Source organism: Scyliorhinus torazame, chromosome 18 (assembly GCF_047496885.1).
Source record: "Scyliorhinus torazame isolate Kashiwa2021f chromosome 18, sScyTor2.1, whole genome shotgun sequence".
Lineage (NCBI taxonomy): Eukaryota > Metazoa > Chordata > Chondrichthyes > Carcharhiniformes > Scyliorhinidae > Scyliorhinus > Scyliorhinus torazame.
The window spans coordinates 159,380,529-159,396,354 of NC_092724.1; the positions used below are offsets into that span (position 1 = coordinate 159,380,529).

The window sequence follows — 15,826 nt, forward strand, 5'->3', positions numbered from 1 at the left end:
AAAAAAGTGAGGTAATCCATTTTGGTTAAAGGAACAGATGTGCAGAGTGTTTTCTAAATGGTGAGAAATTAGAAGATGTAAATGTATAAAGGGACCTGTGTGTCCTTCTCCATAAGTCACTGAAGGCCAACATACAGATGCAGCAATCTATTAGGAAGATTAATGGAATGTTAACCTTTATCGCAAGAGGATTTGAGTACAGGAGTAGTGAGGTCTTGTTTCAATTGTATAGAAGTTTGGTTAGATTGCACTTAGATTACTGTGTGTTTGGGATATTATTGCCTGAGGGAATGCAACAAAGATTCACCAGACTTCTTCGGGGATGGGGAGACTGTCTTATGAAGAGTGACCAGGCAAACTGGGTTTGTATTCTCTAGAGCTTTGAAGAATGTGAGGTGATCTCATTGAAACCTACAAAATACTTGAAGGAACAGACAGGGTAGATGCAGGTAAGGGGTGCGATTCGCCCTTTGCCGATGCTGAAATCGCAAAACACAATTGGGCGGAGAATAGGTTCCGACACCAAAATCACGGCGGGCAGCAAATCGTAATTCTCTGTCACCTCGACAGCGGCGTCAATGAATGCCGGAACGCACGTACAGTAAAAACCGTTATCATTAGCAGGCCTGACCCAGTATTCTCCAGGGCCTCCACGATGCTCCACCTCTAATGCATCGAGTTCCCGACGGTGTGGTTCACTTGTGATTTTAAAAATCGTGAAACCGGCATGGTGACTGCTGAGGGGGGTACGAAAAGTGTCGAACGTCGCCATATTTTGCTGACAGTTGTACCGCTGGTCAGGGGTTTCTGCCAGGGCCGGATTGGGGGGGGGAGTAGAAGGGAGTGGCCAGGAGGTGGGCTGTGGGGTCAGGGAGGACGGGCATGGAACACCATTGCTGCAGCCGGCAAGGCAGCCATGCAGCTACGCACGCCACTGACTGCCCATTGTGAACATAGGGCTATGGGTCGTATAGGTCCCCCCCCCAGGCCACCCCCATGGGTGCGCACTGGCCCCAGCCGACCCATCAGCTGTATGGGCGCACTCCAGCACAGCAGTGCCACCTTGTTGGCTTGGATAAGTGTGTGTGTACAGTGTAATGTGTTTCTCAGCCTCCCGAGTGTCAATCACAGGCCCGGCAAAATCCGCACCGTTTTCCATTAGAATAGACATGGCATCATGCTAGCCCCCTAACAGGAGAAGAATCGGTCCAGGTTCAGCGCCACTTTTGCTCTTGTGAAAGTCCACAAATTCTGCATTGGCGTCAACACTTAGTCTCAGAAACAGAAAATCCCACCCAGATGATAAGGGGTAAGAACTCCAAATCAAGGTGTCTTATGCTATTTAGTGTTTATTATTTGGAATTTTCATCCATAATATTTGTTCCTTGCTATTGCTGTACATGCGCGAAAATTATTGGCTAAAAAGTATTTGAATAAATACAGTTGCATATATCCCCTCAACATCTTTCTATTTTGTATCGTTGAGTATACTACATTCCACCTTAATAAATCATTCATTCTTTGGGGATGGACATTTTGTGTATGTTCAATGAATGGGTGATTTTATATACACGAATATTATTCTTTTCAAATCAATTCACCGGGTGCTCTCTGTCCCAAGCTCTGAGTACTTACATCGTCTCCTGTAAATTCGCAGAGTAAAATGAACAAATAAAGATTCCCAGGAACCAGAGGAGCAGCTGCTGCTTCTCACTGGGTATTTTATCCATTGAGTATTTGGCTATCTTTCCCGACATTACTTTCTGATGGCAGCCAGTGATCAAAATCACGGAAATGTCCTACTTTTGACCCTTTCCTAACCCCCCTCCCCATCACGAGGTTAACCACGCGCAAGTCCAACTCCGAACCGGCCACCGCCAAAGCCCTAGCAAACAGTACTTCATATGAGCTGACAGTAGTCTCCGTTGCCTAGGGATTGTTGTTAAGCTAACTGAGGGGGTGACTCACACCCGGCAGCTGTTGGGAAAAGAACAGACTTTGAACGCATCATTTGAGCAGCAGCTACATAGAACAGTACAGCGCAGTACAGGCCCTTCGGCCCTCGATGTTGCGCCGACCTGTGAAACCACTCTAAAGCCCGTCTACACTATTCCCTTATCGTCCATATATCTATCCAATGACCATTTGAATGTCCTTAGTGTTGGCGAGTCCACGACTGTTGCAGGCAGGGCATTCCACACCCTTACTACTCTCTGAGTAAAGAACCTACCTCTGACATCTGTCTTATATCTATCTCCCCTCAATTTAAAGCTATGTCCCCTCGTGCTAGACATCGCCATCCGAGGAAAAAGGCTCTCACTGTCCACCCTATCCAATCCTCTGATCACCTTGTATGCCTCAATTAAGTCACCTCTTAACCTTCTTCTCTCTAATGAAAACAGCCTCAAGTCTCTCAGCCTTTCCTCATAAGATCTTCCCTCCATACCAGGCAACATTCTGGTAAATCTCCTCTGCACCCTTTCCAATGCTTCCACATCCTTCCTATAATGCGGCGACCAGAATTGCACACAATTCTCCAAATGCGGCCGCACCAGAGTGTTGTATAGCTGCAACATGACCTCATGGCTCCTAAACTCAACCCCTCTACCAATAAAAGCTAACACACCGTATGCCTTCTTAACAACCCTCTCAACCTGGGTGGCAACTTTCAGGGATCTATGTACATGGACACCGAGATCTCTCTGCTCATCCACACTGCCAAGAATCTTACCATTAGCCCAGTACTCTGTCTTCCTGTTATTCCTTCCAAAATGAATCACCTCACACTTTTCTGCATTACACTCCATTTGCCACCTCTCAGCCCAGCGCTGCAGCTTATCTACATCCCTCTGTAATTTGTAACATCCTTCCGCACTGTCCACAACTCCACCGACTTTTGTGTCATCTGCAAATGTACTCACCCATCCTTCTACGCCCCCCCTCCAGGTCATTTATAAAAAGGACAAACAGCAGTGGCCCCAAAACAGATCCTTGTGGTGCACCGCTAGTAACTGGACTCCAGTCTGAACATTTCCCATCAACCACCACCCTTTGTCTTCTTCCAGTTAGCCAATTTCTGATCCAAACTGCTAAATCACCCTGAATCCCATTCCTCCGTATTTTCTGCAGTAGCCTACCATGGGGAACCTTATCAAACGCTTTACTGAAATCCATATACACCACATCAACTGCTTTACCCTCATCCACCTGTTTGGTCACCTTCTCAAAGAACTCTATAAGGTTTGTGAGGCACGACCTACCCTTCACAAAACCGTGTTGACTATCTCTAATCAAATTATTCCTTTCCAGGTGATTATACATCCTATCTCTCATAAACCTTTCCAAGATTTTTCCCACAACAGAAGTAAGGCTCACTGGTCTATAGTTACCGGGGTTGTCTCTACTCCCCTTCTTGAACAAGGGGACAACATTTGCTCTCCTCCAGTCTTCTGGCACTATTCCTGTAGACAAAGATGACTTAAAGATCAAGGCCAAAGGCTCAGCAATCTCCTCCATAGCTTCCCAGAGAATCCTAGGATAAATCCCATCTGGCCCAGGTGACTTATCTATTTTCACACTTTCCAGAATTGCTAACACCTCCTCCTTATGAACCTCAAGCCCTTCTAGTCTAGTAGCCTGAATCTCAGTATTCTCCTCGACAATATTGTCTTTTTCCTGTGTGAATACTGACAAAAAATATTTATTTAGCACCTCTCCGATCTCCTCGGACTCCAAGCGCAACTTCCCACTACTGTCCTTGACTGGCCCTACTCTTACCCTGGTCATTCTTTTATTCCTGACATATCTATAGAAAGCTTTAGGGTTATCCTTGATCCTACCTGCAAAAGACTTCTCATGTCCCCTCATGGCTCTTCTTAGCTCTCTCTTTAGGTCCTTCCTAGCTAACTTGTAACTCTCAAGCGCCTTAACTGAACCTTCATGTCTCATCTTTACATAAGTCTCCTTCTTCCTCTTGACAAGTGTTTTGACTGCTTTCGTAAACCACGGTTCCCTCGCTCGACCACTTCCTCCCTGCCTGACAGGTACATACTTATCAAGGACACGCTCCACATTTCCATTGTGCCCATCCCCTGCAGTTTTCCTCTCCATCCGATGTATCCTACGTCTTGCCTCATCGCATCATAATTGCCTTTCCCCCAGATATAACTCTTGCCCTGCAGTATATACCTATCCCTTTCCATCACTAAAGTAAACGCAATGGAATTGTGGTCACTATCACCAAAGTGCTCACCTACCTCTAAATCTAACACCTGTCCTGGTTCATTACCCAGTACCAAATCCAATATGGCCTCGCCTTTTGTTGGCCTATCTGCATACTGTGTCAGGAAGCCCTCCTGCACACATTGGACAAAAACGGACCCATCTAATGTACTCGAACTAGAGCGTTTCCAGTCAATATTTGGAAAGTTAAAGTCCCCCATAACAACTACCCTATTGCTTTCGCTCCTATCCAGAATCATCTCTGCAATCCTCTCCTCTACATCTCTGGAACTTTTCGGAGGCCTATAGAAAACCCCTAACAGGGTGACCTCTCCTTTCCTGTTTCTAACCTTAGTCCATACTACCTCAGTAGACGAGTCCTCATCAAACGTCCTTTCTGCCACCGTAATACTGTCCCTGACTAACAATGCCACCCCTCCCCCTCTTTTACCACCTTCCCTGAGCTTAGTGAAATAGCTAAATCATAAGACCATAAGACATAGGAGCGGAAGTAAGGCCATTCGGCCCATCGACTCCACTCCACCATTGAATCATTACCATTGCCCACTCTCTCTGTTACCACCTCAAAAAGTTCCATAAGGTTGGTCAAGCAAGATTTTTTCTTTTGAAATCCAAGATGATTATTCATTATTATATTTTGTTTCTCTCCTTTAATAAGGATGACATTATTTTTCCGACCACCAATGTTAACCAGTCATGCTTGGGCATGATCTCTCCTCTTTCTTAAATATAAGAATCACATTAGCCATACATCCATGCAGTCCACGTCAGTAATTCCATGTGATAGCAAGTTCCACAGTTTAACCACTCTCTGGCAGATACATTTCTCCTGAGTTCCCTATTAGTTATTAGTGACTACCTTATTATATTTATGACCACGACAACAACTATGTTTATATAGCACTTTAACATAATGAAACGTCCCAAGTCACTTCAGAGATACATTATAAAAATATGACACCGAGCCACGTAAGGAGATATTGGATTAGATGACCAATATCTAATTGGTCAAAGAGGTATGTTTTAAGAAGTGTCATAAAGGAGTAATGTGAGATAGAGAGGTGTTGGGAGGGAGTTCCAGAGCTTAGGGCCCAGGCAAATGAATGCACAGCTATCAATGGTGAAGCTGTTATAATTGGTAATGCTCAAGAGGCTAGAATTAGGGGAGCACATCTATCGCGACAGGTAATGAGGTTGGAGGACATTACATAGATAGGGATGGACAAGGCCATGGAGGGATTTGAAAATAAAATGAGAATGTTAAATTCAATGGGCGCGATTCTCCACTCCCGCGCCGGTTGAGAGAATCGCCTGGGCCGCCAAAATTTCCCGGGACGCCGGACCGACGCCCTCCCGCGATTCTCCCAAGCGGCGGGAACGGCCCGGTCGAGTTTCGCAGGCCGGAGAATCGCCGGAGACACCCAAAATGCCGATTCTCCGGTACCCCCGCGATTCTGAGGCCCGGATGGGCCGAGCGGCCAGGCCAAAACGGAGGGTTCCCCCCGGCGCCGTCCACACCTGGCCGCTGCAGTCGTGGGCGGTGCGTGAACTCTGTGGGGGCGGCCTGTGGGGGGGCGAGGGGGGATCCTGCACCGGGCTTCACCTGCAATGTGGGGTGGCCCGCGATCGGTGCCCACCGATCGTCGGGCAGTCCTCTCTGAAGGAGGACCTCCTTCCTTCCGCAGCCCCGCAAGATCCGTCCCCCACCTTCTTGCGGGGCGGATTTGGACAGGACGGCAACCACGCATGCGCGGATTGGCGCCGGCCAACCCGCGCATGCGCGGATGACGTCCGTTATGCGGTGCCGGTGCGTCATGTATGCGGCGCCGTATTTACGCGGGTGACAAGGCCTGGCGCGGGTAGATGACACGGCCCCGATACTGGCCCATTGTCAGGGCCTGAATCGGTCGGGACCGGGGCCGTTCCGAGCCGTCGTGAACCTCGACGGCGTTCACGACGGAGCGGCCACTTCAGCGTGGGAGTGGAGAATCGCGCCCAATGTGTTGCTTGACTAGGAACCAATTAAGGCCACTGAGCACAGGGGTGATAGGGGAACGGGATTTGCTTCGAGTTAAGACGGGCAGCAGAATTTTACATGACCTCATGTTTATGATGGGTAGCATGTGGGTGACCAGCAAGGTATGTGTTGGAATAGTCTAAAGGAAATGAAGGCGTGGATGAGGATTTCAATAGGAGATGAGCTGTGACAAGGACAAGGTCGGGCGATGTCCTGGGGGTGGAAATAGGTGGGGCTGGATTCCCGTTTGGGAGACTATTTTCTCCCGCCAGAGCTGAATTGCGCCAGTTTTACGATCCCCTTGTGTCGCAAAGCGGGATGCAATTCAGTGTCCCGCGCTAAGCATATCTATGCAAGGAATTCCCAGGGAACCCCACTATCGTCCCCTCTCTTGGGTGACCTAAGTGGTGAAACCCCAATGTTTGTAAACATTGACCACATCAAAGAGGTACGTTCAGCGAAATCATACTTGAGTGATTGGAATGCACTTAATGTTTTCACCACTTAGGCCACAGAACCGTGAAGGGATATGAATAGATCAAAGCTGCAGATGGTTTGTAGAAGCTGTCAATCACAAACCACTACTCCAAAGCTATGAATGGTTTGCAGCTAATGGATCAGTGGGAACCAGATGGAGGCACACCTGATTTCCTTCCAGGAATGGACACATGGAGCTTCAAGGTAAGTATTAAAGCTATAATGCTTCCCACTGCCCTTGGCTGGACTGCTCTCTAGATTCCAGATAGGAGTCCCTTTTCTGGGAGAAAACATTTGTGTGTGTGTGGGGGAGGGATCTGTGGAGGGGGTTCCTTTAGGCAGGGGGTCCCTGTGGGGGGACCCCATTCTACAGAGGTCTTGTGGGGGCGGGGCTCCCTATTACAGGGGGCCCCTGTGGGGGTACTTTTTTTTTGGGGGGGGGGGGCTTCTGTGGGGAGGGTTCCTTTAGGCAGAGGATCCCTGTGAGGGGTCTCCCTATCGCTGAGGTCCCTGTTGGGAAGCTTGGTGGGTGGGGGTCTGGTAGAGGAGGTGTGGGATGGCAGTGCTTTTTTGGGTGGAAGGGGCTGGGTGGCCCTTGGATGGTTTCTACCAGCGTGGCCCTGGCATGGTGGATCTTGCGGTCCCTTGGCCCACCATGCCAGGGCCACGCTGGAAGAGATCACAAGTGATCCACACCCACGTGATTCCCGGTCGTGGTGACTGGAGAACATGGGAGTCCGGAACAAGGTTGCCAGGCCTGATACATAGGTGCAAATGGGTCGTTCCCCCATCAGTGCGCGTCGTGGGCCTCGCTCACACCAGCAGTGGGAGGTTGGAGCATCGTGTGGGCACAAATCCCGATTTACCCCTGACTCGATTCTCTATCCCATCAGGGATCGTATTCCGGGGATCCCGGGATAGAGAATCTCATCCGTGGTCTCCATGAGATACAAACGTGAGATTGAAAGCTCATCTCAGAATCAAATGTAACACCAAGGTTGCAAACAGACTGCCAGTCTGTGGCTGTTGACAGGAAGATGAATGAAGATAACTGGGGAATGGAGTTTGGAGTGGCGATGCAAAAACAATGCCTTCAGTCTTCCCATGTTTATTGGACAAAATTTCAATCATCCAGTGCTGGGTGGATGCCAGAGAAGCTGTCTGATAAGTTAGCAACAGTGGGCTCCTAGCTTTGCTCTCCCCCATAAACTTTACAGATAAACCTTCTGCTCTGAGAACTAACCTAAATGTCATTCCAACATATTTCAGGGTGGGAAATATGGGCAGTGAAAGTCCTTTCTCCCCCGCTGGTGCAGGTGAAATCCTACTCAGTAAATGGTCACTTTCCTTTTTTCCATAATAAAACTGCCTCAAATAAAATTATAGTTATCAAAATGTTGTGAGCAGTATAGTTTGTACAAATGCTTAATCAACTGCACGTAATTCTCGAGGAGACTCATTGTAAAATGCATGTCTCTAATGGGTGTTACCTTCCAATTGCTACTTGGTAAAAGGTGTAGAAACATCTGCAAACAATGTGGCACAGAAATGGCTGGCAGCTGGGCAATGCAAATATCTTAGTTAAAGTGCTGTTAAAACTGTTTTTGTTTTCTCACCTGTTTTTCTTCTTCCCCACCCACCATGCCAGAAGGCATTTGACTCCTTACTCCGGGAAGCGAGGGTGTTCTCAGGTACCTCACCCACGTGAATATTACTCATGAGAGATCCTGGATGGTCATTAACAAGCTATTTCACTTTGTGAGAGTAGAGCTTGATCCACCATCCAGCGGCATGGTGGCACAGTGGTTAGCACAGTTGCCTCACAGCGTCAGGCACCCGGGTTCAATTCCGACCATGGGTAACTGTGTGGAGTTTACACGTTCTCCCCATTCACCCCACATCCACGTGGGTTTCCTCTGGGTGCTCCGGTTTCCTCCCACAGTCCAAAGATGTGCAGGTTAGATGGATTGGCCATGCTAATTTGCCTTTTAGTGTCCAACGATTACAGGGTTATGGGATTAGGGCAGGGGAGTGGACCTAGGCAGGCTGCTCTTTCAGTGGGTCAGTACAGACTTCATGGGGCAAATTCCTCCTTCTGGAGTGTAGGAATTCTATGATTCACAAGATAGGTGAAGCCTCTCCTCTTGCCCAGCTGAGATTAGTTAATTTTACAAAGACTACACGTCAGATTTGGAGGTGTCAGCTGCTTATTCACACACTGACTCAGTATAAATTTAGAGTACCCAATTATTTTTTTTTTCAGTTAAGGGGCAATTTAGCGTGGCCAATCTACCTAACCTGCACATCTTTGGGTTGTGGGGATGAGGCCCACTTAGACACGGGGAGAATATGCAAACTCCACACAGATAGTAACCCGAGCCGGGATCGAACCCAGGTCGTAAGCGACGTGAGGCAGCAGTGTTAACCATTGCGTCTCTGTGCTACCCCGCTACCCCTGCATTGATTGGATTTTGTTCAACTTTGTTTCCTTTTCATTGTACTTGACAATAATAAAATCTCTGTGCCTAAGTTTGTGTGATTGTTTCAAAAGGACACCAGCATATCTTCTAAAATCTGAAATATCTTTAGAAAGGACCAGCTTTGATCTCTCATGCCAAATGAATGATACGGATGACCAAAATACATCCCATTTAAATACTGGAAAAGCCAGTTTCTTGTGCAACTAGTATGATTGCTTAAAATTAAAATTTCATCTGAATACCTTGCAAATAGCGCTGGCACTATTGAAGGAAGAGTACAAAGAAAGTGCATTAAAAATAATAATGAGATAGAAAATAGATTATGACAATAAACTCGCAGTAAGAAAGAAGAGCTTTTCAACCATATAAAAAGGAAGAGAGTAGCTAAAGTAAACATTGATCCCTTGGAGGATAAGATTGTAAAATTAATAATGGGAAGCAAGGGAATGGCAGGGACTGTGAACAAGTATTTTGTGTCTTTCTTCATGGTCAAAGACACAAAAAGCACCCTAATAATAGTAGAAAATCTGGTGCAAGAAAGGAAGGAGGAATTATCACCGGAGAACAGTACTCAGCAAACTAATAAGAGTAAAAGATGACATAATGGCCTGAACATGATAGCTGCAGAGATAGTGGGATCGATTCGGTAAAATGGGAATAAAGTCTCATAGCGAGCGCATTTAGCCACGTGGTTCTAGAAACACATGGCTAGTCAACGCAACTCACGTTGTAGAAGGGGCCTCAGCGGGGACTAAGGGCTGAGGCCACAGCCCCATTTTGTATAATCTATTATTGTTATTACTGCTCGTTGGAACTCCCTAGAGTAGCTTGAAATGGAGACGCCATTTTAAAATTGCGTCCCAATCTCCGAGGCTCCTGAAGCGACCCCTGACCTTATAGGTATTGCGGTACCTGAGAGGCTGAAGTACCATTGGTAGAATCTGTATGCTTGCTATTGGCTAGTGTGTATAATAGCTCCGCCCTGATAGGCGGGGTACAAGAACCCGTGCCGTCCCAGCAGCCCTCATTCTGTACCTGAGCTGCTGGGGCAAACATCTAGCTTATTAAAGCCTTCAGTTGGGCTACAACCTTGTTTTAGTGGTCATTGATCGTGCATCAATTTAATAAGCTAGATTTTAAGAAGAAAGGCTGGCGTTCCGAATCAAGCCAGAGTGTCTGCAAATTAGCCCCCACGCGGCAAACTCAGTGGCGATCTTTAAGCACTGGCTAGCGTGTTTTAAAGGGTATCTCGAGACGGCAGAAAACGCACCCACGGGAGAGCAGAAACTGCACATCCTGCACTCAAGGGTGAGCCCGGAGATCTACACCCTCATCGAGGAAGCGGAAGACTTCGATGCAGCAATCGAGCTGCTAAAAGGACACTATATTTGCCCGGTAAACCAGGTCTATGCGCGGCACCTGCTTGCAGAAAGATGGCAAACCCCTGGGGAATCGTTGGAGGAATTCTACTGCGCACTCCTGGTGCTGGGCAGTGTTGCTCTTACCTTTAGCCTTAGTTTAATTGCTCTTGTTCTATCACATTTGCTCTTGAGTCGCCAGGTATCTTTCTGATACCGCCACGTGGTTCAAGTCCGAGTAATGATCAGTAATCCAACACACCGCTTAGTAAGAGTTAAATCAACGCACATTTATTATATACAGTAATCAATACTTGGGTATAAAATCTACTTCTAAGCTACTTCCTACAACTAACAGGCCAATACTTAACTTTGGAAATGGCCCATCAGGTCAGGGAAATGAATGGCCTTTCGTTTGGGTTCTGAGCCTGCGGGATTCAAAGCTGATACAGGTCGATAGCTAGGAGCGCCTATCTCGTAGCGAGCTCCTAGTTGAAGTAAGACTTACGATTTGAGCGGTTGTTGCAGAAGGTCAGCAGAAGGGTCTCGAAGGGTGCGGAAGGGTGAAGAAGGGTCGATTTGAACTTGGACTCTATTCTTATAGTCCCCAGGGGCTTCCCGCCTTTCGGGGCGGACCCTGTACCTGGTTCCAAGTGATTGGACTTCGTCCCAATCACTTGGTTCGATATTCTCCAATGCTGGAGCGATTCCTTGATCGATGGGCGGTTTTGGGGTGGTCATTCACCTCTCTTTGTGTAGGCTCCTGTTGGCGCCGAAAAGTCTAATGTGTGTCTAATTTGTTGCACATTGTTCCCGGGGATTGCTAATTAATATTCAGATGGCTGGTGTGTTGTTATGCTGATGGCTGCAGGTATCGAGTCTGTCTGGCCTCCCGAGAGGCGAATACACAGTTTTACCTGCAGCTGCTTGTTTGAGTCCTGTTGGCTGATTTTCCCATCAGCCTTTTCCGTTCGCCTTTTTAAATCGGGGTTGGCCATTCTAAGTCGGGAGTTAGCCATTTTAACTGGCTACAGCAGAAGCTGCGGCTGCCCGCAAGTTTCGGGACTTAGTCCGGGACGCTTTCGTGGCAGGTATGCTTTCATCACAAATTCGCCAGCGCCTGTTAGAGATAGACACCCTGGGTCTTGGGGAGGCACGGGCCCTTACAGGCTCCCTGGACGTGGCCTCCAGGAACGCCCGCGCCTACGTTCCCGACCGCGCGGATGACCCCTGGGCAGCGTGGAACCCCACAGCGGCCGAGCCAGAGACTTCCCCCGCAGACCTCGCTGCAAGGCGGCCTCGCGCATCCACCTGCAGGGGATATGGCAAAAAGGGCCATTTCATGGGGGTATGTCAGGCCCGAGCGGTGGCCGTGGTCTCCAGCGGCAAATCCAGACCGCCACCACAAACTTCTCCACGGGCCCCGTGTGGCCAGCGGTCGCCGCCACCCCCATATCCCAGGGCCACATGCGGACCCCGGGCGCCGCCATCTTGTTCCACGGACGCCACGCTTGAGGGATGGGAGCCGCCATTTTGTGCACCCCCGGCCATGTGCGACCAACGGGAGACGCCATCTTGGATGAACCCCCAGGACCCCAGCTCGGCCGACCACACACTGCCTGAACAGAATTCCCAACTACTGCGATTGGCCTCCATGACTCTGGATCACTCTCGACCTCGAACACTCTCAACCACTACAACGTCCGTTTTCATCAACAGGCACGAGACGTCCTGCTTAATTGACTCTGGGAGCACGGAGAGCTTCATACACCCCGACACGGTAAGGCGCAGTTCCCTCCTCCACCCTGTTAATCAAAAAATCTCACTGGCCTCCGGTTCCCACTCAGTGGAGATAAAGGGGTTTTGTTTAGCAAACCTCACAGTCCAGGGAAGGGAGTTCAAAAATTTCCGTCTCTTCTGCACAGCTACACTCCTGGGTTTAGACTTCCAGTGTAACCTTCAAAGTCTGACCTTCTAATTTGGCGGCCCTATACCCCCCCTTACTGTCTGCGGCCTCGCGACTCTTAAGGTCGACCCACCTTCCCTGTTTGCGAACCTCACCCCGGATTGCAAACCCGTCGCCATCAGGAGCAGACGCTACAGTGTCCAGGACCGTATATTTATTAGGTCAGAGGTCCAAAGGCAACTGAGGGAAGGGGTCATTGAAGCCAGTAACAGCCCCTGGAGGGCTCAGGTAGTGGTGGTAAAGACCAGGGAGAAGCATAGGATGCTCATCGACTACAGTCAGACCATCAACAAGTTTACGCAGCTGGACGCGTACCCCCTCCCCACTACCCCGCATATCCGACCTGGTAAACAGGATCACGCATTATAAGGTCTTCTCCGCGGTGGATCTCAAGTCCGCCTACCACCAGCACCCCATCCGCACTAGTGACCGCAAATACACTGCCTTCGAGGCAGACGGGCGGCTCTATCACTTCTTAAGGGTTCCCTTTGGTGTCACTAACGGGGTCTCGGTCTTCCAGCGCGAGAGGGACCGAATGGTTGACCGATACGGTTTACGGGCAACATTCCCGTATCTCGATAATGTCACCATCTGCGGCCACGACCAGCAGGACCACGACACCAACCTCCGAAAATTTCTCCAGACCACTAAAATCCTTAACCTAACATGCAATAAGGATAAATGCGTGTTTAGCACCGACCGTCTAGCCATTTTCGGCTACGTAGTGCGAAATGGAGTTATAGGCCCCGACCCTGAACGCATGCGCCCCCTTATGCAGTTCCCCCTCCCTCACTGCTCTAAGGCCCTAAAACGCTGCCTCGGTTTTTTTAGCTACTACGCCCAGTGGGTCCCCAACGACGCGGACAAGGCCCGTCCCCTGATCCAATCCATAGCTTTTCCCCTGTCGATAGAGGCCCACCAGACCTTCAGCCGCATCAAAGCAGACATCGCAAAGGCCACGATGCACGCCATCGATGAGTCCCTCCCCTTACAGGTCGAGAGCGATGCGTCCGAAGTAGCTCTGGCGGCAACCCTCAATCAAGCGGGCAGACCCGTGGCCTTCTTCTCCCGTACCCTCCATGCTTCCGAAATCCTCCACTCCTCAGTTGAAAAAGAGACCAAGGCCATAGTAGAAGCTGTGCGACATTGGAGGCATTACCTGGCTGGCAGGAGATTCACTCTCCTCACGGACCAACGGTCGGTGGCTTTCATGTTCGATAATGCACAGCGGGGCAAGATAAAAAACGACAAGATCTTGCGGTGGAGGATCGAACTCTCCACCTACAACTACGAGATCTTGTATCGTCCCGGGAATCTAAATGAGCCTCCTGACGCCCTGTCCCACGGCACATGTGCCACCGCACAAGTGGACCGCCCCCGAGCCCTCCACGAAGACCTCTGCCACCCAGGGGTCACTCGCTTTTTCCATTTCATCGAGACCCGCAACCTGCCCTACTCCATCGAGGTGGTCAGGACAGCCACCAGGGACTGCCAAATCTGGGCAGAGTGCAAACCGCACTACCGGCCAGAGAGAGCTCACCTGATAAAGGCTTCCCGTCCCTTTGAACGCCTCAGCATGGACTTCAAAGGCCCCCTCCCTTCCACCGACCGCAACACGTACTTCCTGAACGTGATTGACGAGTACTCCCGGTTCCCATTCGCCAACCCCTACCCCAACGTGACCGCCTCCACCGTCATCAAGGCCCTCCATAGCACCTTTGCACTGTTCGGGTTCCCCGCTTACATACACAGCGATAGGGGGTCCTCCTTTATGAGCGATGAACTGCGTCAATTCCTGCTCAGCAAAGGCATCGCCTCGAGCAGGACGACCAGTTACAGCCCCCGGGGTAACAGACAGGTAGAGAGGGAGAACAGAACGGTCTGAAAGACCGTCCTACTGGCCCTACGGTCCAGGAACCTCCCAGTCTCCCGCTGGCAAGAAGTCCTCCCGGATGCCCTCCACTCCAACCGGTCACTACTTTGTACAACCACCAATCAGACACCTCACAAATGTCTCCTGGTCTTCCCTAGGAAGTCCTCCTCTGGGACCTCGCTCCCGACCTGGTTGGCAGCACCCGGACCCATCCTGCCGATGTCTTATGGTCTTATAGCGGGTAAATGGAGTTGAAATCAGCCATGATTGAATGGTGGAGTGGACTCGATGGGCCGAATGGCCTTACTTCCGCTCCTATGTCTTATGGTCTTATGCTCCGAAAATACGCGCGGGCGCACAAGTCGGACCCGTTGGTCGAGAGGGTCCATCTGTACCCTGCTAACCCCCAGTACGCCTACGTGGCGTACCCCGACGGCCAAAAAGATACGGTCTCCCTACGGGACCTGGCGCCCGCCAGAACTCAACGCACATTCCAGCCACCAGTCCCACCCTCCCTTCCACCGCAGCACCTTACAGGAGGATCGGTCCTTTCGCCGCCCTTCCCTAGGCCCCCCCATCCACCGACGCCCCCCGCAGGAGCTCCCTCCCCAGGTCAGCCGTTTTCCCCACCAGCGCCGTCTAGGGGTGACGAAGATGCCATGGAGATCGAAGCCACCGGAGTCACCACCGAGGCTTCGACGATCAGAGGACGACCAGGGCCCCCGATCAACTGATTGCTTCATTTTAACTGTGATCTGTAAACATAAAACACCAAATGTACGTAGCTACCAGACTTGTAAATAGTTACTAAACACTGTACGGAGGTATTACGGTACCCCCATAACTAATTATACCATGCTGTTATGTTTTGTAGTTGCTGGCCACCACCCCCGCCGGACTTTTTTTTAACAGGGGGTGAATATGGTATTATAGGTATTACGGTACCTGAGAGGCTGAAGTACCATTGGTAGAACATGTATGCTTTCTATTGGCTAGAGTGTATAATAGCTCCGCCCTGATAGGCGGGGTATAAGAACCTGTGCCATCCCAGCAGCCCTCATGCTGTACCTGAGCTGCTGGGGGAAACATCTAGCTTATTGAAGCCTTCAGTTGGACTACAACCTCGTTTTAGTGGTCATTGATCGTGCATCACTTCTCTTTTAAGTGCATCTCCTGTGAATGTGGATGACTCAATGACCCCTGTAGGAAGACTACTTAACCCTCAGGGTTTTTAGATGGGCGTAGACTCTGGATCTTTTCACCAGCCCTTTGAGTCCCCGTATATTCCAGATGATTATTCTGATGGGGGGTTCTGTTCCCCCCTCCTTCGAGTCAGCCGTACTGACCTTCTGTACGTGACCCTCCTGCCCTCTGTGTTCTGCCCCTGGGCCCCTTTGCCTGTGTGGTCCCCCC

At 49.8% G+C, this 15,826-nt stretch overlaps 1 protein-coding gene across 9 annotated transcripts in view; it reads left to right on the top strand.

Moving 5' to 3' along the window:
• Positions 1-15,826, top strand: part of cep112 (centrosomal protein 112) — an 804,780-nt gene that overhangs the window by 640,729 nt on the left and 148,225 nt on the right. The window contains exon 22 of one of the 9 annotated variants that reach the window (XM_072483749.1): positions 6,768-6,861. The exons of the other annotated variants lie outside the window; for them this stretch is intronic. Coding sequence (XP_072339850.1) covers positions 6,768-6,782 — 15 coding nt within the window. The 3' untranslated portion in view covers positions 6,783-6,861. Of the gene's footprint in view, positions 1-6,767; positions 6,862-15,826 lie in introns of those variants that run through there. 9 annotated transcript variants of the gene reach the window in all.